The 20,889-nt window shown below is 47.4% G+C and overlaps 1 protein-coding gene across 1 annotated transcript in view; it reads right to left on the bottom strand.

Moving 5' to 3' along the window:
- LOC112129364 (kinesin-like protein KIF28P) overlaps positions 1 to 20,889 on the bottom strand; it is a 71,329-nt gene that overhangs the window by 30,749 nt on the left and 19,691 nt on the right. The window contains 3 exon segments of the mRNA XM_054542740.1: positions 4,841 to 4,995; positions 7,371 to 7,595; positions 12,784 to 12,819. Coding sequence (XP_054398715.1) covers positions 4,841 to 4,995; positions 7,371 to 7,595; positions 12,784 to 12,819 — 416 coding nt within the window.

Raw genomic sequence — 20,889 nt, 5'->3', positions numbered from 1 at the left:
GAAGAAATCCACCTCCCTTGGGATAAGTTGGAAACAGCTCCCACATCCCCTCTTTGGCCCCATAAGCCTGACGATCATATCCAATAGTAGAGATGCCTTCTGTCATCGATGCTGGAGTAAGCTAGCTAACCACGGGCCTGACTCCTCCAAAATCAACCCTGGAGAAGCCATAACCTAGAGAAGGAAGCCCAGGTCTGAGGAACAAACACACCCAAACCTGCGAGGAAAACGCGAAGAGCCTGCAGGCTACCATAAGTTTGTGTGTAGAGAATGAGCTACAATTCAAGGAAGGAGGTGCCAGGCCTGGCAGTGTGCAGATCGGTTTGGGGGGTAGTTTTAGGGCCTTTTCTTGCCTGCCTCTCTCATGCTGCCTTAAGATCCCATAAAGTTAGGACCTCGTCTGACAACAGCCTCAGGATAGCAGTGAGTGAGAAGCCCCTGTCCTGCTCCAGGGGCCACAAAGAAAGAGCGGGGAAGCGTGCAGGGAAATCCCACCTGTGAGAAGTTATAACCACAAACAGGATGGGCACGGTGGCTCAGCCTGTAATCCTGTAATCCCAGCACTTTGGGAGGCTGAGGTGGGCAGATCACTTTTGGTCAGGAGTTCGAGACCAGCCTGGCCAACATGATGAAACCCCGTCTCTACTAAAAATACAAAAAAATTAGCCGGGCATGGTGGTGCGCGCCTGTAGTCCCAGCTACTCGGGAGGCTGAGGCAGGAGAATCCTTTGAACCCAGGAGGCAGAGGTTGCAGTGAGCCAATATTGTGCCATTGCATTCCAGCCTGGGCAGGGACTCCGTCACAAAAAAAAAAAAAAAATCACTACTCCATAAAGTCATGAAGGCCAAGGACTTCCAAAGAGGAGGAAAAGAAATAGGTTTACACTTGGATGCAACAACATAGTGAAACTGGAGAACAATGAAAACAAAGAGAAAAGCTTAAAAGCAGCTGGGGAAAAAAGACAGATTATCTTCATGAAAAGGCAGTTAGATAACCAGTTGACAATAGAATTCTTTCTGTGCGGAAAGAAACTACTACCCATCTAAAATTCCATACCCAGCAAAAATATTTTTTTAAGAATGAGGCGGCTGGGCGCAGAGGCTCACATTTGTAATCCCAGCACTTTGGGAGACCAAGACGGGAGCATAGCTTGAGCTTAGGAGTTCGAGACCAGCCTGGGCACCGTGGAGAAACCCTGTCTCTACAAAAAAATACAAAAATTATCTGGATGTGGTGGAATGCGCCTGTGGTCCCAGCTACTTGGGAGGCTGAGGTGGGAGGATTGCTTGAGCCTGGGGGGGTGGAGGTTGGAGTGAGCTGTGATTATACCACTGCACTCCAGCTTGGGTGACAGAGTGAGACCCTGTCTCAAAAAAATAAATGAGGTAAAAATAAAGATATTTCAACCTAACAAAAACAGATTGCCACCAGCAGATTATCACTAAAGGAAACCCTAAATAATACACTTCAGCCAGAAGGAAACTGATCTTGGATAGCAGCTCTGAGGTACAAGAATGAATACATTTAAAAAAAGATAAATGTGAATGAACACTGTGTAAAACAGTGATAATGTCTTTGGGGTGAAGGAAGAATGGAATTGAAATAAGAAAGAAAAAAATACATAACAACTACATATGTAGGATGAAGAGTCTTGTATTATCCAGGAGGATTTATTACATTTAGACTTTGACCACAGATTTAAGAGCCGAGAAACAGAGTTAAGTATGTATTAGCCGGGCACAGTGGCTCACACCTGTAATCCCAGCACTTTGGCAGGCCGAGGAGGGAGAATCACTTGAGCTCAGGAGTTCGAGATCACCCTGGGCAACATGGTGAAACCCCATCTCTACAAAAGCTACAAAAATTAGCTGGGCATGGTGGTGCACGCTGTAATCCCAGCTACTCAGAAGGCCGAGGCAGGAAGATTGGTTGAGCTTGGAAGGCAGAGGTTGTAGTGAGTGGAGTTCGCGCCATTGCACTCCAGTCTGGGTGACAGAGCAAGACTCTCTCTCTCAAAAAAAAAAAAAAAAAAAAGCGAAAAGCATATAGATGATCACTGGGGCAAGGAGGGACTACTCAACAAATGCAACTGGAAAGATTGGTAATCTATAAGGAAAAAGGATGAAAAGAATGCCTACCTTACATCAAACACAGAAATCAACTCCGGACGGATAGGAACTTACATGTAATATAGGTGGTTACCTTTCTAACTCTAATTTTCTTAAACAGGAAACAAATGCAAAGCATAAACCATAATCATAACTTCTGCTCATCAACAAACACCTTAAAGTGGAAAGACAAGCTACTAACTGGGAGAGATACTTACATTTACCTGAGAAAAGAATAATAAATATGTAAAGAATGCCTACAAGTCAACACAAAGGCAATAACTCAAGAGAATAATAGAAAAAAATAACAGGCATTGCAAGAGGAAATATATTGCTAAGAAACGTATAAAGATGCTTAAACTCATTAGTAACCAGGAATATCAAGACCATAGTAAGATTCATTTGCACTAATTTAATTGGTAAATATAAAGAAATCTGATAACATCAAGTCTTAGAAAAGATGTAGATCAATCCGATATCTAATACATTGCTGCTGGGAATGTAAATTGGCCAACTATTTTGGAAAAGTTTGTTAACATCTTTCCAAATTGGGTATTCATATACCTTCTAACCCAACAATTTTAGTTATTTGTCTATACTCAAACTTTAATACAGTCATACATCCCATAACCATGTGTTGGTCAACGACAGGCTGTATACACAGCCGTGATGAAAATACCATATTTTTACTGTATATTTTCTATGTTTAGATACACAAGTACTTACTGTTATGTTACAGGTGCCTGTGGGATTCAGCACAGTTACATGCTACACTGTGGTATAAGCTCAGCTGGGAGCAATCTTTTACCACAAATAGCCTTGGTGCTCTGTAGGCAATGCCATCTAGGTTTGTATAAGTGCACTCTATGATGTTTACACAACAAAACCGCCTATTGATGCATTTCTGAGAATAAATCCCCATTGGTTTTTTTGTTTGTTTTGTTTTGTTTTGAGCCAGGGCCTCACTGTGTCACCCAGCCTGGAGTGCAGTGGCGTAATCACAGCTCACTGCAACCTCTGCCTCCTGGACTCAAGTGATCTTCCCTCCTCAGCCTCCTTAGTAACTGGGACTACAGGCAGGCACTACCACATCTGGCTAATTTTTAAATTTTTTGTAGAGACAGGGTTTCGCCATGTTACCCATGCTGGTCTCAACTTCCTTGGCTCAAGTGATCTGCCCACCTCGGCCTCCATATTGCCATTGTTTTTGTTGTTGTTGTTTGTTTGTTTTGTTTTGTTTTGTTTTTTTGAGACTGTGTTTCACTCTTGTCACCCAGGCTGGAGTGCAATGGTGTGATCTCGGCTCACTGCAACCTCCACCTGCCGGGTTCAAGTGATTCTCCTGCCTCAGCCTCCCGAGTTGCTGGGATTATAGGCATGTACCACCACACCTGGCTAATTTTGTATTTTTAGTAAAGACAGAGTTTCTCCAGGTTGGTCAGGCTGGTCTCGAACTCACGACCTCAGGTGATCCGCCTGCCTCTGCCTCCCAAAGTGCTGGGATTACAGGCGTGAGCCACCGCGCCCGGCCGATATCCCCATTGTTAAGCGGTGCATGACTGTTAATACCCAATGATTTGCACAGGAATGTTCATAATAGCACTACTTATAATAGCAAAAGACAAACTGGGGACAATCAAAATGCCAATCGAGAATGAATAAATTGTGGCACATTCCCACTATGGAATGCTATGCAACAATGAAAAACAATGATTGCTACATGCAACAACATGGAAGAATCTCATAGACAATGTTCAGTGAAAGAATGGAAAACTCACTCTAGGTATAACATAGTGTGGATAGATATTGTTAATAGTGTTGCGTCTAAAAGCAAGTCCTCACAGTTCTACTCCTGCCTACATACCCAAGAGAAATGAGTGACTATTTTCCCCAAAATACACGTATAAAAACGTCCACAGCAACTTTATAACAGCCCAAACCTGGAAATAAGCTAAATGTCCATCAATTGGAGAATGGATAAATAAATTATGATATATTCATACACTGATATATTGCATAGCAATGAAAATAATAACTGGTACATGAAACAACTTTGATTAACATCATAGACACAATCCTTGGTGAAAGAAGCCAGAAGGTTAAGCCATGACCTCATATAAATGATTGCATTTATACGAAAATCACTACAATTAGGCAAATCTAATCTATAATGGCAAAGGTCCATTTCTTCTGGTGGGAGTGTCAACTGGGAGGGAGTATGAAGAGCTGTGTGGGTTGTGGAAATGTGTTATATTCTGATCTGGATGATAATTATGGAGGTATATACATCTATACAAACTTATTGTGCTGAGCGTGTAGGATTTATGTACTTTACTGTAGTTTATACCTTAATGAGAAAATTTTAAAAAGTTCCAGAAGACAAAATGGAATTTCCTTTTTAAAGTTCAAAAATGAGAGCTACTAAACAATAATATTCACATGTGATAAAACCAGGAAGGAGGGAGCTGAGGGGGAGAGAACATAAAATTCAAGACGATGGTTACCTCCAAGAGGAGCATAGGAGAGGAACACCAAATAGTTGTTGGGTTGGATGGCAGTTTTATTAGTGTTACTCTATTGAAAAATAAAGTAATTGGTTTAAAATAAATATAGGCAGCCCAGCCATGAGCCAGTGACGCCAGCGGATCATGAACCAAGGGTTATCATTAATCCAGTTTTTCATACCTGAGGTCGTTTTTATAATACAAATATCTGTCCACTGATTATTTACCTGATAACACTTCCCAAATTGGTTAAACTTAAGTTAACGCGTGATCCTTCCCTCAGTCTGTCTCCTTCAGATCCTGAAGATTTCTGCCTCTCACTTCCTGCCAGGTCCACCAAATTAATACTGGATTGTTTGGTAAGGTCTCTGTCTAGGAAAACCTGGAGAAAAGCATCACAGGTCATGCCACAGTGTTAGTGGCAGGCGGCATGGGCGGGCACTCCCCTTGACATGTTAAGTGGTCCTTTTTTTTTTTTTTTTTTTTTTGAGACGGAGTCTCGCTATGTCTCCCAGGCTGGAGTGCAGTGGCATGATCTTGGCTCACTGCAACCTCCGCCTCCCAGGTTCAAGTGATTCTCCTGCCTCGGCCTCCTGCGTAGCTGGGGGACTACAGGCGCCTGCCATCACACCCGGCTAATTTTTGTATCCTTAGTAGAGACAGGGTTTCACCATATTGTCCAGGCTGGTCTCGAACTCCTGACCTCAAGCGATCCACCCCCTTTGGCCTCCCAAAGTGCTGGGATTACAGGCATGAGCCACCGTGCCTGGCCTTAAGTAGTTCTTTTCATTGTATTTCAGACTGAAAAAAACATAAAATCTGCAACATAAAATGCCATTCTCTACGATGACGTTTTACAGTAAAATGTCTGTCTCCTCTTCCCAATTCTGTAAATCTCCTTTCCAATAAAACAGTAGATACCAATTAGTGCTCCATTTTTTCTATGATCAATACATTCTTAAAATATAAAACTATGAAATCTGCAAAATAAGTAGATGTTCAGGACCGTGTGGTCACGTGGAAAGAACACCTGCTTCAGGATCCTCCAGATTCCTTTGCTGGCCCCGTGACTATGCACAAATGACTTACCTTTTCAGAGTTTCAACTTTCACAGTGGGAAACCAGTGATAGAAACACATTCCTGAGATGTTATGAGGGTTAAAGATCATAGAGGTAGATAGAGATAATGGTTCTAGCACATGCCTGGCATACAATGTCAGGTGTTAATATCACTACTAACCCCAATAAACAGAGTACGATGCTAACTCTCTTCACTCCTTTTTTCCTAGTTGATTTCTTCACTTGCCTCTAAAATATCAACTTAAAAAAATAGCAGGGCAAACCATATATAAAGTTGATGAATTTTACTAACATTGTGAAATCAAGTGAATAGTACTTAAAAGTTTACAAAGTTCCTTAAAATGCAATATCTTATTGAAGCTTCCTGACATTCCTGCAAGGACAGTGTCTCGTCTCATCTTACAGAAGAGGAAACTGAGGCTCAGAGGCTATTTCCCAAAGTCTTAGAGCTGGTGAACAGAGGCATCCAGACTTGAACACAGTCCCGTGTTTTCCCCTTATTCCTGCATAGAACGGGATTCTTTTCATTGATTACTGTTCTATTACTGGTCCTATGACTTAGGGGACAGAGGTGGTAGGATCATAGCTACGTGTAATATTGACCCAGGATTTGTGAGTAGCCATTTCTAGATCAAATTGGTGGCATTGTAGCGATAACTCTCTGATGTCCATCGAGGTACTGGTATGGAGGATCAAAGTGTGCTCTAGTTGATCAAAGATTCTCGTTAGCGGAATGCTACATGCATTGCTTGGTTCCAAAGGACTTGTCTTGGTGCAGCTGGGCGTGGTGGCCCACGCCTGTAATCCCAGCACTTTGGGAGGCCGAGGTGGGCGGATCACCTGAGGTCGGGAGTTCAAGACCAGCCTGACCAACATGGAGAAACCCCGTCTCTACTAAAAATACAAAATTAGCCAGGTGTGGTGCATGCCTGTAGTCCCAGCTACTTGGGAGGCTGAGGCAGGAGAATTGCTTGAACCTGGGAGGCAGAGGTTGCAGTGAGCCGAGATCATGCCATTGCACTCCAGCCTGGGCAACAAGAGCAAAACTCCATTTCAAAAAAAAAAAAAAACTTGGTGCATCCACGCATGGAAAGGGTACTTCAGTACCTGGTGGTCCTCAGGCTCGTGGGTCTGAAGGCTGGTCTCACGGTGGTAATGCACAGATGTGCTGCTGATACAGTTCTCCAGGATGAACCATGGAGACACTCTCATACCTTCACAATTTGCTCCTTGATCAAATTGGGGTCAAAGCTTTTTCCTCCAAGCACTGGAATGTACTTGAGGGAAAACAGTTCTTAGTCGTATGGGTGCTTTGGGGCTCTGGTAGGCTCACTTAGGCTGGGTGGGGTGTGACCATTGAGGTGGGAGGGAGGCAGGAGAAGGGCACACACGTCCCCTTTTCCTGTTTCTGGCTCTATCTGCTGTGGTTGGAAGAGCCATCTTCATCCATAGGTCAAATCTGCAGGATCCTGCAATACCCACCAGCCCATTATGCCAGGGGGAACCTTCCACAGAGCAGCCTTGTGTGGAGATCCCACCAGGGGGAGACTTCCGAAGGGGGAGCCTTCCGCAGAGCGGCCTTGTGTGGAGATCCCACCAGCCCATTATACCAGGGAGAGCCTTCTGCAGAGCGGCCTGGTCTAGAGATCGGGACAGTGGCATCCGCTCAGCTCTCACCTGCTTGAACTGGATGGTGATGACCAGGTGGGACCAGCTGCTGCTGGCATTCATGTTGTTTGAAGTCGTGGTCCTTATTTTTGTTCCTTGTTCCATCAGCCTTTCAATTTGGGCATAGTTCTCACAGGGCACTAACTTCAGGCCTTCCACGTAAAAGCCCAGCTGTTGATCTTCCCTTACTCTGAGCCCACCAGGTTTTTTGGTTCTGGACAGTAAATCTCTTATCTATAGAAAATAGAACAAATAATGTAAACTTCAGGAAGGCAGGGATTGTTGTTTACTTCACTGCTGTATCTGTGCCTATATAGATGTTCAATAATAGTTATTGGAAGAATGGATAAATTTCTGTAGGTGTTTCATAATTTAGCAAAGTAAGAAATAGGGAAATTGCAAGCAAAAGGATACGAAGACTGCTGTAATCAGTGAAGTCAGAAGCATGCTTTTTTTTTTTTTTCCCAAGACAGAGTTTTGCTTTTGTTGCCCAGGCTGGAGTGCAATGCATGATCTCATCTCACTGCAACCTCCACCTCCCCGATTCAAGTGATTCTCCTGCCTCAGCCTCCCAAGTAGCTCGGGTTATAGGCATGCACCATCATGCCTGGCTACTTTTTGTATTTTTAGTAGAGACAGGGTTTTACCATGTGGGCCAGGCTGGTCTCAAACTCCTGACCTCAGGTGATCTGCCTACCTCGGCCTCCCAAAGTGCTGGGATTACAGGCATGAGCCACCGCACCTGGCCAGCTTTTCTTTTTAAGTGAAAAAAAAAAAAAAAAAAAAAAAATTAGAAATACAGTTTTATTGTTGTCAGGTATATACCTAGACCACTCCAACCAGACTGAGTTCCCTAAGGGTGGGTGCCTTTTTACCAGTGGATCCTCACAGTTCCTAACGCAGAGCACGCATGATGCTCATTGCATGCACGGTGCAACTGGAGCTGGGCTAACACCTGACACTTAGTTCACTGCACCCGGGGGCCGGGGAAGCTGTCTTTGCAGCGTGATGAGGCATGTGAGTAGGTATCCACAGTGGTCTGTCTATAAATAGGTGCTTCTGACGTTTTTGCACTTGAACACATTGTTCCCTTATTAACATAAATATTCTCCTAGCAATCTCATTAACTCTATGTCATCAGCAACTCCTTTGCAGATAATAGAAAAATAAACCACCACGGCCTCTTTCTAAATTCTGTATTACAAAGTAATGAAGTCTTACTTTACTGAGAACAGTGATAAATAATAAAAATAATTAGAAGTTAGTAACATTCAAAGTACCTAATACATGCAGAAGACACATTCTGCCTAGGTTAAGTCATGGCACAACAAACACCACTGCACTGAGATCTCTACTTCCAAGGAAAGTTATTCACTTTCAGTAGTATTTGTGGCCACGCATGGTGGCTCACGCCTGTAATCCCAGCACTTTGGGAGGCTGAGGCTGGTAGATCATTTGAGGTCAGGAGTTCAAGACCGGGCTGGCCAAGATGGTGAAACCCGGTCTCTACCAAAAATGCAAAACAAATTAGCCGGGCAAGTTGGCGGGTACCTGTAGTCCCAGCTACTCAGGAGGCTGAGGCAGGAGAATCGCTTGAACCCGGGAGGTGGAGATTGCAGTGAGCTGAGATCATGCCACTGCACTCCAGCCTGGGTGACAGAGTGAGACTCCATCTCAAACAAACAAACAAACAAACCCCCAGTATTTGCAACAGCCTAACCAAACCAGAAAATCTGGGTAATTCTTTGGATTTTATTATGGGAGGTTTGTGTGATGATGCTTACACCAGGGCCTTAGGAGAATTCCCATGTCCTCTTGCTCTCAAAAAAGCCATGCTGAGAAGGCCAAGTAGAGTCATGCTGGGGTCCCAGTAGAGCCGGAACAGTCTGTGTTACGTGGTGCAGAGCAACCCAGACTGAGAATCAGAGTTGGCTTCTTAGTCCTGGTTCTGCCTCCAACATGTGAGACCTTTGGAAAGCCTCTGACATTCCCAGTGTTCTCCTTCTAGGAGGACAGATTAAATGATCTCTAAGCTCTCCCCGAGCTCGAGGTCTGTGGCTTTAAGTCCTAGAGTCCAGGCAAGATCGCAGATTGAAGTTTGGGGGAAGCAAAATTAGGATAACAGACATAAGGTGCAAAACATCAAAATGGGGACAACTGCTGCCTTAGCTAGGAAGCCTTTCTGTAATTTCCCCTGAGTAATAGAAATGATAGGAAGTGGCATCTCAGACTGAAGATATGACTGAATAAGGCTTATCAGAAAAAAGGCATGTAAGTTTATCTGGATGGAATGAAGTACAGGGACTTGCTGCTGGCAGCAGGACCCTCCAAGTTATGCCTGGAAATCAAGAGCGACGATGGGCCGGGTGCGGTGGCTCCTGCCTGTAATCCTTATGGAGGCCCAGGCAGGAAGATTACCTGAGGCCAGGAGTTCGAGACCAGCCTGGGCAACATAGTGACACCCTGTCTCCACAAATTGTTTTTGTGTTTTTTTTTTTAATTAGCTGGGCATGGTAGTGTGCACCTGTAGCTCCAGCTACTTGGAGGCTGAGGTAGGAGGGTCACTCGAGCCCAGGAGTTTAAGATTACAGCGAGTTATGATTGTGCCACTGTATTCCAGCCTGGGCAACTGTCAGAGACCTTGTTTCAAAAAGGAAAGAAAGGGGAAAAAAAGATCACCACAACCTTGTCCCTCACCTGGGCTATGGAGAGCCTCCTAACTCCTGCTCCGCTCTATCTGGCACTCCTTCAAGTCCAGCTTCACTCTGCCGCTGCAGAAATACCTAAAACGCTGATCTGGTTATTTTACTCCCCCGTTTGGAAGCCTTGCTTGGTTCTCTGTTGCCTGGTCATTAAAGGACTTTCCTTCTTGGCAGCCATCTTTGGCTTCATCCCCGGATGCTCCCCCTACCCTCAGCGGCCACACACCCCCTCCCGCCACACAGGGCACTCGCCCGACCCGTAAATGCTAACTCTCATGTGTTAATGATTTAAAATACACATCCTGCTGCCTGAAGTGCCGCTATTTCTATTTACACCTTGCACCCTCGCTTCTCTGCCTCACCAAACTCGTGACCCTGTTTCAAGGCCCAGCCTAACTCCTCTGCGGACAACATGGAACAGTCCTGGTGGTATTAGCTCTATCCCCGCTTCCAAGCCTCGGTCTCGGTGCCACTCCTGTGCACAGGTAACATTGTGTTACTTTCTGCAGTGAGTGTTGCCTCCTACACTAAGCTGCTCCAGGGCAGGAATCATGTGTTAGGTTTTATTCATCCTCAGAGTCTAGTATTCTGTCTAAAACATTAAGGATATTTAACAGACCTTATTTAATTGACTGCTGAAAGAACTGATGGAAAAAGGAGGCCTGAAAAGGATCTTAGATTGAGGCCTCCGAGCCCCAGCTAAGCCATCATATCCCCTGTGACCTGCACGTACACATCCAGATGGCCTGAAGTAACTGAAGAATCATAAAAGAAGTGAAAATGGCCTGTTCCTGCCTTAACTGGTGACATTACCTTGTGAAATTCCTTCTCCTGGTTCATCCTGGCTCAAAAGCTCCCCCACTGAGCACCTTGTGACCCCCACTCCTGCCAGCCAGAGAACAACCCCCTTTGACTATGATTTTCCACTACCTACCCAAATCCTACAAAACAGCCCCACCCCCATCTCCCTTTGCTGGTTCTCTTTTCGGACTCAGCCCGCCTGCACCCAGGTGAAATAAACAGCCTTGTTGCTCTCACAAAGCCTGTTTGGTGGTCTCTTCACACGGACGCCAGTGAAACTTAGGATGCCTGATTCTCTGCTTTTTTTTTTTTTTTTTGAGTCGGAGTCTCGCTCTGTCGCCCAGGCTGGAGTGCGGTGGCGCCATCTCGGCTCTATGCAAGCTCCGCCTCCCGGGTTCACGCCATTCTCCTGCCTCAGCCTCCCCAGTAGCTGGGACTAGAAGCGCCCACCACCACGCCCGGCTAATTTTTTTGTATTTTTAATAGAGACGGGGTTTCACCATGTTAGCCAGGATGGTTTCGATCTCCTGACCTCGTGATCCGCCCGCCTCAGCCTCCCAAAGTGCTGGGATTACAGGCGTGAGCCACCGAGCCCGGCCCCGATTCTCTTACTTAGAGATAAGGAAGCAGAATTCCAGAGAGATTATCATCATGAGTGGTACCATGATAAGAGGTCCTTCCCCCCATTCTTCCCCATGAGAACCCGGGAGTAAAGGGAGTGAGGCCCGGGGCTTTCGTAGTAAAGGGAGTGAGATCCGGGGCTTTGGTAGGAAAGGGAGTGAGGTCCGGGGCTTCTTTGGTAGGAAAGAGAGTGAGGTCTGGGGCTTTGGATAGTTTCTGGGGTTCCACTGAAACTATTAGCATATGGCCTCTGACCATAAGAAACCTACAATTATAGGTACATTTGTCAATTTATCCATTCAGCAAACATCTAGGAAGCACCCATTCTAGACTAAATATTGCATAAGTCCTGCAGATGAAAAAGTATTCAAAAGGAAATCACATACATCTATGTAAATAAAATTTTACAGTACGATGTAATAAGTGCAAGGGGAAAGGGCAGAATGAAAAAAAATGCTGAAGATCCAGCTTTGGATAGGCAGTGTTAGACATTTAAAAATTTAGTACATCTTCAGATGTAGTGTCTTATTTTAAATTCTCCTTATGAAAATACAAACTGAGCTCTGAGATAAAATGAGTTTCCAAAGTCACACAGCTAGTAAACAGGAGAGCTGGGCTTTGAAACCATCCTCTTTTGACTCTCCAGGAGCTGGTGAACCACAGCCTGTGAGCCGAATTCAGCCCACTGCCTGCTTTTGACCCTTGAGCTCTAAGTATTTTTCACGTTTTTAAATGGCTGAAACAAATGTACTATTTTGTGACATATGAAAATGATGTTAACATTCAAATTTAGTGTCTATAAGTAAAGTTTCATTGATACACAGTTGCACCTTCTCATGTCTCGTCTACGGCTTCTCTTGAACTATGACAGCAGAGTTGAGTGCCTGCAGCAGGGACAGCGTGGCCCCCAAAGCCTGAGCTATTGACTACCCGGCCCTCGTCGGGTAAAGTTTGCCAATCCCTGTACAGTGTCATGCCCACTGAAGCTACCTGCTTCAGAGCGAGGTGCTGACCTTGAGCTGGATCTTCAAGTTTAGTGGTGTCTTTAAGGACACAGAAGGCAGAAACGGTGCTCCAGGCAGAGAAAGGATAGATGTGAGAAAGGAGAACATGCTCTGGAAAGGAGGAACAGTTCCATGTGTGAAGAGAAGAGGACGTTGATGAAGTTGGAGAGGTAGGTGGGGCTGGGCGGTCGAGGCCAGGCCAGAGTTTACAGGCAGGACAGGCGACCGTGAGTCCCAGAGGTTCACTGAGCTGCAGAGTCGCCCAGATTTGCATGTCAGAAACATCTCTATTACCTGTTCATTGTAAATTTCCAGTATACTGAACGTAACCTGTATGGAGAAGAGCATACAAAGTAAATATTCTCTTGAAACAGTTATTTTGGGGGCGGAGGAGAGCACACAAAGTAAATATTCTCTTGAAACAGTTATTTTGGGGGCAGAGAAGTGATAGGGAAACAGCATAAATGTTGAATAATGGGAAAAAGCTGATAATAAAGCAAAGCTCTGTTTCAATGTGCAATATGAGGTTCTCAAATAATGATATGGAGGAAGTTCTTACTATAATTAAAAACAAATATAGGCTGGGCACGGTAGCTCACGCCTGTAATCCCAGGACTTTGGGAGGCTGAGGTGGGTGGATCACCTGAGGTCAGAAGTTCGAGACAAGCCTGGCCAACATGGTGAAAACCTGCCTCCACTAAAAACACAAAAATTAGCCAGGCAAGGTGGCGGGTGCTTGCAGTCCCAGCTGCTCGGGAGGCTGAGGCAGGAGAGTCATTTGAACCAGGGAGGCACAGGTTGCAATGAGCTGAGATCGTGCCACTGCACTCCAGCCTGGGTGACAGAGTGAGCCTCCATCTCAAAAAAGTAACAACAACAAAAAGATACAAAACAGTAGTATATGTGTTTTGGTCTCGACTGGGGACAGAGAAAGGCTGTTCTTTCATGTTCACGCCCCAACCTGAACATATGTAGAGAGACTGGTCTCCACCCTCCCATGCTCTCAAACTCCTGCTAGCGAAGCTCACACCTCTTAAGCAGGATTGGGGGACTCTGAATGGCTCTAGTCTAGAGCAAAGGCCTCAAGTACTGGCGTTTTCCCACCTCCCCCAAGAAAAAGCTGGCTTGTCTGTGAGTCACCCTGCAGTAAGTCTTGCTTGTCAGGCCGTGCAGCCACAGAGCTTCCTGTTAGCCTCTGTGTGTCTCATGTTTTTTATTTTTATTTTCTATATGTAATATGTCCATGTAAGGGTGTCTCATGTTTAAAAATGAACAAAGGACCAAGCATTAGCAGACAGAGGAAGCCTCCAATATGACAGAGGGGTCAAAGCAAACAAGTAGAAAGAAGGAACTCAGAAAACAGACCGAGAGAGTAAAAGGCAATGGTTTTTTTTCTTTCTTTTCTTTTCTCTTTTAAGACAAGGTCCTGCTGTCACCCAGGCTGGAAATGTAGTGGTATGATCTCAGCTCACTGTAGCCTCAACCGCTGGGCTCAAGCGATTCTCCCGCCTCAGCCTTCCGAGTAGCTGGGACTACAGGATCATGCCACCACACCCAGCCAACTTTCGTATTTATAGCAGAGGAGGGATTTTGTCGTCTTGCTCAGGCTGGTCTTGAACTCCTGTTCTCAAGTGATGTGCCCCCTCGTCCTCTCAAAGTGCTGGGATTACAGGCATGAGTCACCGTGCTCAGCATAGAAATATTTTTTAAAGCCCTGGAAGTAATAGCCTCAAAGAAAGAATTATACCCATGGAGAAAAAGAGGATTTTATTTAAAAGAACAACCGGAGAATAAAAGAAAGTGCTTGTAAATTAAATTTATGAATGACAGCCGAAATAAAAATGCAGGAGAGTTATAATATCATTCAGGGAATCTTCTAGAATGCAGAATAAAAAAGACCAGTGGTGGCTCACACTTGGAATTCCAGCTACTTGAGAGGCTGACGCCAGGAAGATCCCTTGAGCCCAGGAGTTCAAGACAAGCCTGGGCAACAGAGTGAGACTCCATCTCTTTTAAAAAAGAAAAGACCAAGAAATACAAGATAGGTTGTAAAAGATAATAAAATTAGAACATTAGTACAAGAGGCCCAAAATCCAATTAGTAGGAATTTCAGAAAGGGAAAACAGGAAATACAGGAGATGAAATAATAAATAATATAAGAAAAGTTTTCCAGAACTGAAGGACAGGAATCTCCAGATTGAAGAAGGTCCACCAACTGTCCAGCATGATAAATGAAAAAAGAATCATTAAGATATCAGAACATCAAGGATAATGAGAAGACCCTGAAGGCTGCAAGAGATAAACTGACCGTCAAAAAAGGTTGCATACGAAGAACTGGGGATCAGAATGGTAGCCAACTTCCCAGCTGCAACACTATAACTTAAAATATAATGAAGATCTTCAATATTCTCAGAATTCTATTCCAGGTAAATGTTAATCACGTGTGGAGGTACAAAAAGATATTTTCAGTTGTGCAAAGGATGAACAAAAAAGTACTCTAGATGCACCTTTTCTGAGGAAATTGCAGCAGAAAGAGAGTAAATCAAGAAAGAAGAATACATTGGATCCAGGAGTCAGGGGAGCCAGAGAAGACGAAGGTTGAAGTCAAGTTCCAGAGTGAGTGTTGAGGTAGCCCTGTAGCAACAGTGCTCCAAACTGTGCCAGTACAATTAATACAATTGTAGTAGGAGAATTGAGGACTCCTGTTGAAGGAGACCCCAAAAATCATGGTACCAGTACGTTTGAGTGTATGGAAAAGATTTGTCAGTAGGCATGTGACAGTGATTTGGAGCACTTAGATTTATAGAAAAGTAAACATAATTAAAATGACAATTAAAAATTCCAAGAAAAATGTGGAAAGGATGTATGCATTATTTGGTACAGCAGTGAACAATACTTGTGCAGTTAAAATGTTAACAATTAAATCCTGAGGCAGAAACTGTTAAGAAAAAATAATACGATGTTAACAATTATTGATTTAACCAAATGTTATAATAAGCATTGTCCTAAATGTAGGGAGTGTGTGGGGGTAAAGTACTGTGGTTGGGGAGTATGGGGGGGAATGTACTGTGGTTGGGAGTATGGGGGGGAACGTACTGTGGTTGGGGAGTGTGAGGGGGAACGTACTGTGGTTGGGAGTATGGGGGGGAACGTACTGTGGTTGGGGAGTATGGGGGGGAATGTACTGTGGTTGGGGAGTATGGGGGGTAAAGTACTGTGGTTGGGGAGTATGGGGGGGAATGTACTGTGGTTGGGAGTATGGGGGGGAACATACTGTGGTTGGGGAGTATGGGGGGGAATGTACTGTGGTCAGGGAGTATGGGGGGTAAAGTACTGTGGTTGGGGAGTATGGGGGGGAATGTACTGTGGTCGGGGAGTATGGGGGGTAAAGTACTGTGGTTGGGGAGTATGGGGGGGAACATATTGTGGTTGGGGAGTATGGGGGGGAATGTACTGTGGTTGGGGAGTATGGGGGGTAAAGTACTGTGGTTGGGAGTATGGGGGGGAATGTACTGTGGTTGGGGAGTATGGGGGGGAATGTACTGTGGTTGGGGAGTATGGGGGTAAAGTACTGTGGTTGGGGAGTATGGGGGGGAATGTACTGTGGTTGGGGAGTATGGGGGGTAAAGTACTGTGGTTGGGGAGTATGGGGGGGAATGTACTGTGGTTGGGGAGTATGGGGGGTAAAGTACTGTGGTTGGGGAGTATGGGGGGGAATGTACTGTGGTTGGGGAGTAAAGTACTGTGGTTGGGGAGTATGGGGGGTAAAGTACTGTGGTTGGGGAGTATGGGGGGGAATGTACTGTGGTTGGGGAGTATGGGGGGGAACGTACTGTGGTTGGGGAGTATGGGGGGGAGTGTACTGTGGTTGGGAGTATGGGGGGGAGTGTACTGTGGTTGGGAGTATGGGGGGGAGTGTACTGTGGTTGGGAGTATGTGGAGGGAGTGTACTGTGGTTGGGGAGTATGGGGGGGAGTGTACTGTGGTTGGGAGTATGGGGGGGAGTGTACTGTGGTTGGGGAGTATGGGGGGGAGTGTACTGTGGTTAGGGAGTATGGGGGGGAGTGTACTGTGGTTGGGGAGTATGGGGGGGAACGTACTGTGGTTGGGGAGTATGGGGGGGAATGTACTGTGGTTGGGGAGTATGGGGGGGAACGTACTGTGGTTGGGGAGTATGGGGGGGACCGTACTGTGGTTGGGGAGTATGGGGGGGACCGTACTGTGGTTGGGAGTATGTGGAGGGAGTGTACTGTGGTTGGGGAGTATGGGGGGGAACGTACTGTGGTTGGGGAGTATGGGGGGGAACGTACTGTGGTTGGGGAGTATGGGGGGGAACGTACTGTGGTTGGGGAGTATGGGGGGGAACGTACTGTGGTTGGGGAGTATGGGAGGGGAATGTACTGTGGTTGGGGAGTATGGGAGGGAACGTACTGTGGTTGGGGAGTATGGGGGGGAACGTACTGTGGTTGGGGAGTATGGGGGGGAACGTATTGTGGTTGGGGAGTATGGGGGGGAACGTATTGTGGTTGGGGAGTATGGGGGGGAACGTACTGTGGTTGGGGAGTATGGGGGGGAACGTACTGTGGTTGGGGAGTATGGGGGGGAACGTACTGTGGTTGGGGAGTATGGGGGGAGTGTACTGTGGTTGGGGAGTATGGGGGTAAAGTACTGTGGTTGGGGAATATGGGGGGGACGTACTGTGGTTGGGGAGTATGGGGGGGAACGTACTGTGGTTGGGGAGTATGGGGGGGAACGTACTGTGGTTGGGGAGTATGGGGGGGAACGTACTGTGGTTGGGGAGTATGGGGGGGAACGTACTGTGGTTGGGGAGTATGGGGGGGAACGTACTGTGGTTGGGGAGTATGGGGGGGAGTGTACTGTGGTTGGGGAGTATGGGGGTAAAGTACTGTGGTTGGGGAGTATGGGGGGGACGTACTGTGGTTGGGGAGTATGGGGGGTAGTGTACTGTGGTTGGGGAGTATGGGGGGGAGTGTACTGTGGTTGGGGAGTATGGGGGGGAACGTACTGTGGTTGGGGAGTATGGGGGGGAGTGTACTGTGGTTGGGGAGTATGGGGGGGAATGTACTGTGGTTGGGGAGTATAGGGGGAACGTACTGTGGTTGGGGAGTATGGGGGGGAGTGTACTGTGGTTGGGGAGTATGGGGGGGAGTGTACTGTGGTTGGGGAGTATGGGGGTAAAGTACTGTGGTTGGGGAGTATGGGGGGGACGTACTGTGGTTGGGGAGTATTGGGGGGAACGTACTGTGGTTGGGGAGTATGGGGGGGAACGTACTGTGGTTGGGGAGTATGGGGGGGAATGTACTGTGGTTGGGGAGTATGGGGGGGAGTGTACTGTGGTTGGGGAGTATGGGGGGTAAAGTACTGTGGTTGGGGAGTATGGGGGGGAGTGTACTGTGGTTGGGGAGTATGGGGGGGAATGTACTGTGGTTGGGGAGTATGGGGGGAACGTACTGTGGTTGGGGAGTATGGGGGGGAGTGTACTGTGGTTGGGGAGTATGGGGGGGAGTGTACTGTGGTTGGGGAGTATGGGGGTAAAGTACTGTGGTTGGGGAGTATGGAGGGGACGTACTGTGGTTGGGGAGTATTGGGGGGAACGTACTGTGGTTGGGGAGTATGGGGGGGAACGTACTGTGGTTGGGGAGTATGGGGGGTAAAGTACTGTGGTTGGGGAGTATGGGGGGGAGTGTACTGTGGTTGGGGAGTATGGGGGTAAAGTACTGTGGTTGGGGAGTATGGGGGGGACGTACTGTGGTTGGGGAGTATGGGGGGGAACGTACTGTGGTTGGGGAGTATGGGGGGGAGTGTACTGTGGTTGGGGAGTATGGGGGGAAACGTACTGTGGTTGGGGAGTATGGGGGGTAAAGTACTGTGGTTGGGGAGTATGGGGGGGAGTGTACTGTGGTTGGGGAGTATGGGGGGGAATGTACTGTGGTTGGGGAGTATGGGGGGAACGTACTGTGGTTGGGGAGTATGGGGGGGAGTGTACTGTGGTTGGGGAGTATGGGGGGGAGTGTACTGTGGTTGGGGAGTATGGGGGTAAAGTACTGTGGTTGGGGAGTATGGAGGGGACGTACTGTGGTTGGGGAGTATTGGGGGGAACGTACTGTGGTTGGGGAGTATGGGGGGGAACGTACTGTGGTTGGGGAGTATGGGGGGTAAAGTACTGTGGTTGGGGAGTATGGGGGGGAGTGTACTGTGGTTGGGGAGTATGGGGGTAAAGTACTGTGGTTGGGGAGTATGGGGGGGACGTACTGTGGTTGGGGAGTATGGGGGGGAACGTACTGTGGTTGGGGAGTATGGGGGGGAGTGTACTGTGGTTGGGGAGTATGGGGGGAAACGTACTGTGGTTGGGGAGTATGGGGGGGAACGTACTGTGGTTGGGGAGTATGGGGGGGAACGTACTGTGGTTGGGGAGTATGGGGGGGAACGTACTGTGGTTGGGGAGTATGGGGGGGAACGTACTGTGGTTGGGGAGTATGGGGGGAAACGTACTGTGGTTGGGGAGTATGGGGGGAAACGTACTGTGGTTGGGGAGTATGGGGGGGAACGTACTGTGGTTGGGGAGTATGGGGGGGAATGTACTGTGGTTGGGGAGTATGGGGGGGAGTGTACTGTGGTTGGGGAGTATGGGGGTAAAGTACTGTGGTTGGGGAGTATGGGGGGGACGTACTGTGGTTGGGGAGTATGGGGGGGAACGTACTGTAGTCGGGAGTATGGGGGGGAACGTACTGTGGTTGGGGAGTATGGGGGGGAGTGTACTGTGGTTGGGGAGTATGGGGGGGAGTGTACTGTGGTTGGGGAGTATGGGGGTAAAGTACTGTGGTTGGGGAGTATGGGGGGGACGTACTGTGGTTGGGGAGTATTGGGGGGAACGTACTGTGGTTGGGGAGTATGGGGGGGAACGTACTGTGGTTGGGGAGTATGGGGGGAATGTACTGTGGTTGGGGAGTATGGGGGGGAGTGTACTGTGGTTGGGGAGTATGGGGGTAAAGTACTGTGGTTGGGGAGTATGGGGGGGACGTACTGTGGTTGGGGAGTATGGGGGGGAACGTACTGTGGTTGGGGAGTATGGGGGGGAGTGTACTGTGGTTGGGGAGTATGGGGGTAAAGTACTGTGGTTGGGGAGTATGGGGGGGAACGTACTGTGGTTGGGGAGTATGGGGGGGAACGTACTGTGGTTGGGGAGTATGGGGGGGAACGTACTGTGGTTGGGGAGTATGGGGGGGAACGTACTGTGGTTGGGGAGTATGGGGGGGAACGTACTGTGGTTGGGGAGTATGGGGGGGAACGTACTGTGGTTGGGGAGTATGGGGGGGAACGTACTGTGGTTGGGGAGTATGGGGGGGAACGTACTGTGGTTGGGGAGTATGGGGGGGAACGTACTGTGGTTGGGGAGTATGGGGGGAACGTACTGTGGTTGGGGAGTATGGGGGGGAACGTACTGTGGTTGGGGAGTATGGGGGGGAACGTATTGTGGTTGGGGAGTATGGGGGGGAGTGTACTGTGGTTGGGGAGTATGGGGGGGAGTGTACTGTGGTTGGGGAGTATGGGGGGGAACGTACTGTGGTTGGGGAGTATGGGGGGGAGTGTACTGTGGTTGGGGAGTATGGAGGGGAGTGTACTGTGGTTGGGGAGTATGGGGGGGAACGTACTGTGGTTGGGGAGTATGGGGGGGAGTGTACTGTGGTTGGGGAGTATGGGGGGGAGCGTACTGTGGTTGGGGAGTATGTGGAGGGAGTGTACTGTGGTTGGGGAGTATGGGGGGGAACGTACTGTGGTTGGGAGTATGGGGGGGAATGTACTGTGGTTGGGAGTATGGGGGGTAACGTATTGTTATTTTGTAATCATATAAACATTTTGGTATGAAAAACAAACATTACCCTAAAATAGAGATGCTGAGAACTTCCATTTGGGGAAGGGGTCCAGAATGAAAAAATACAATCCCTTAAAGAAAAGATTCGAGAATACGTACCTGATGTTCTTGATTTCTCCCCTGGTTCTCAATTGCTTGAAAGAGCTCCTCACACACAATTGGAATAATACCCTTGTTTGCACCAAGCCCAATCATGGAATAGCTTTTCCCAGAGCCAGTTTGGCTGTAGGCTAGGAGAGTTGCATTCTAGCCTTGCCAAGCAACAGCATTTGGGCTGTTTCCACTTCGTGGCTATTATAAATATGCTGCCATGGAAAATTCATGTACGAGTTTTTGTGTGGACATATTCTTTCTCTTGGCTATCTGAGGTTTTAAACTAGACTTGTATTCCTTTGAAAATATTTGAATTAAAAATTAGAGGCTGGGCACAGTGGCTCATGTCTGTAATCCGAGCACCTTAGGAGGCCAAGGAGGAGGGATTGCTTGAGGTCAGGAGTTTTTGAGAC

This window comes from Pongo abelii, chromosome 1 (genome assembly GCF_028885655.2).
Source record: "Pongo abelii isolate AG06213 chromosome 1, NHGRI_mPonAbe1-v2.0_pri, whole genome shotgun sequence".
NCBI classification, from domain to species: Eukaryota; Metazoa; Chordata; class Mammalia; order Primates; family Hominidae; genus Pongo; species Pongo abelii.
Note: the sequence above shows the minus strand (reverse complement) of the source record. Positions and strands in the feature narration are given on the sequence as shown.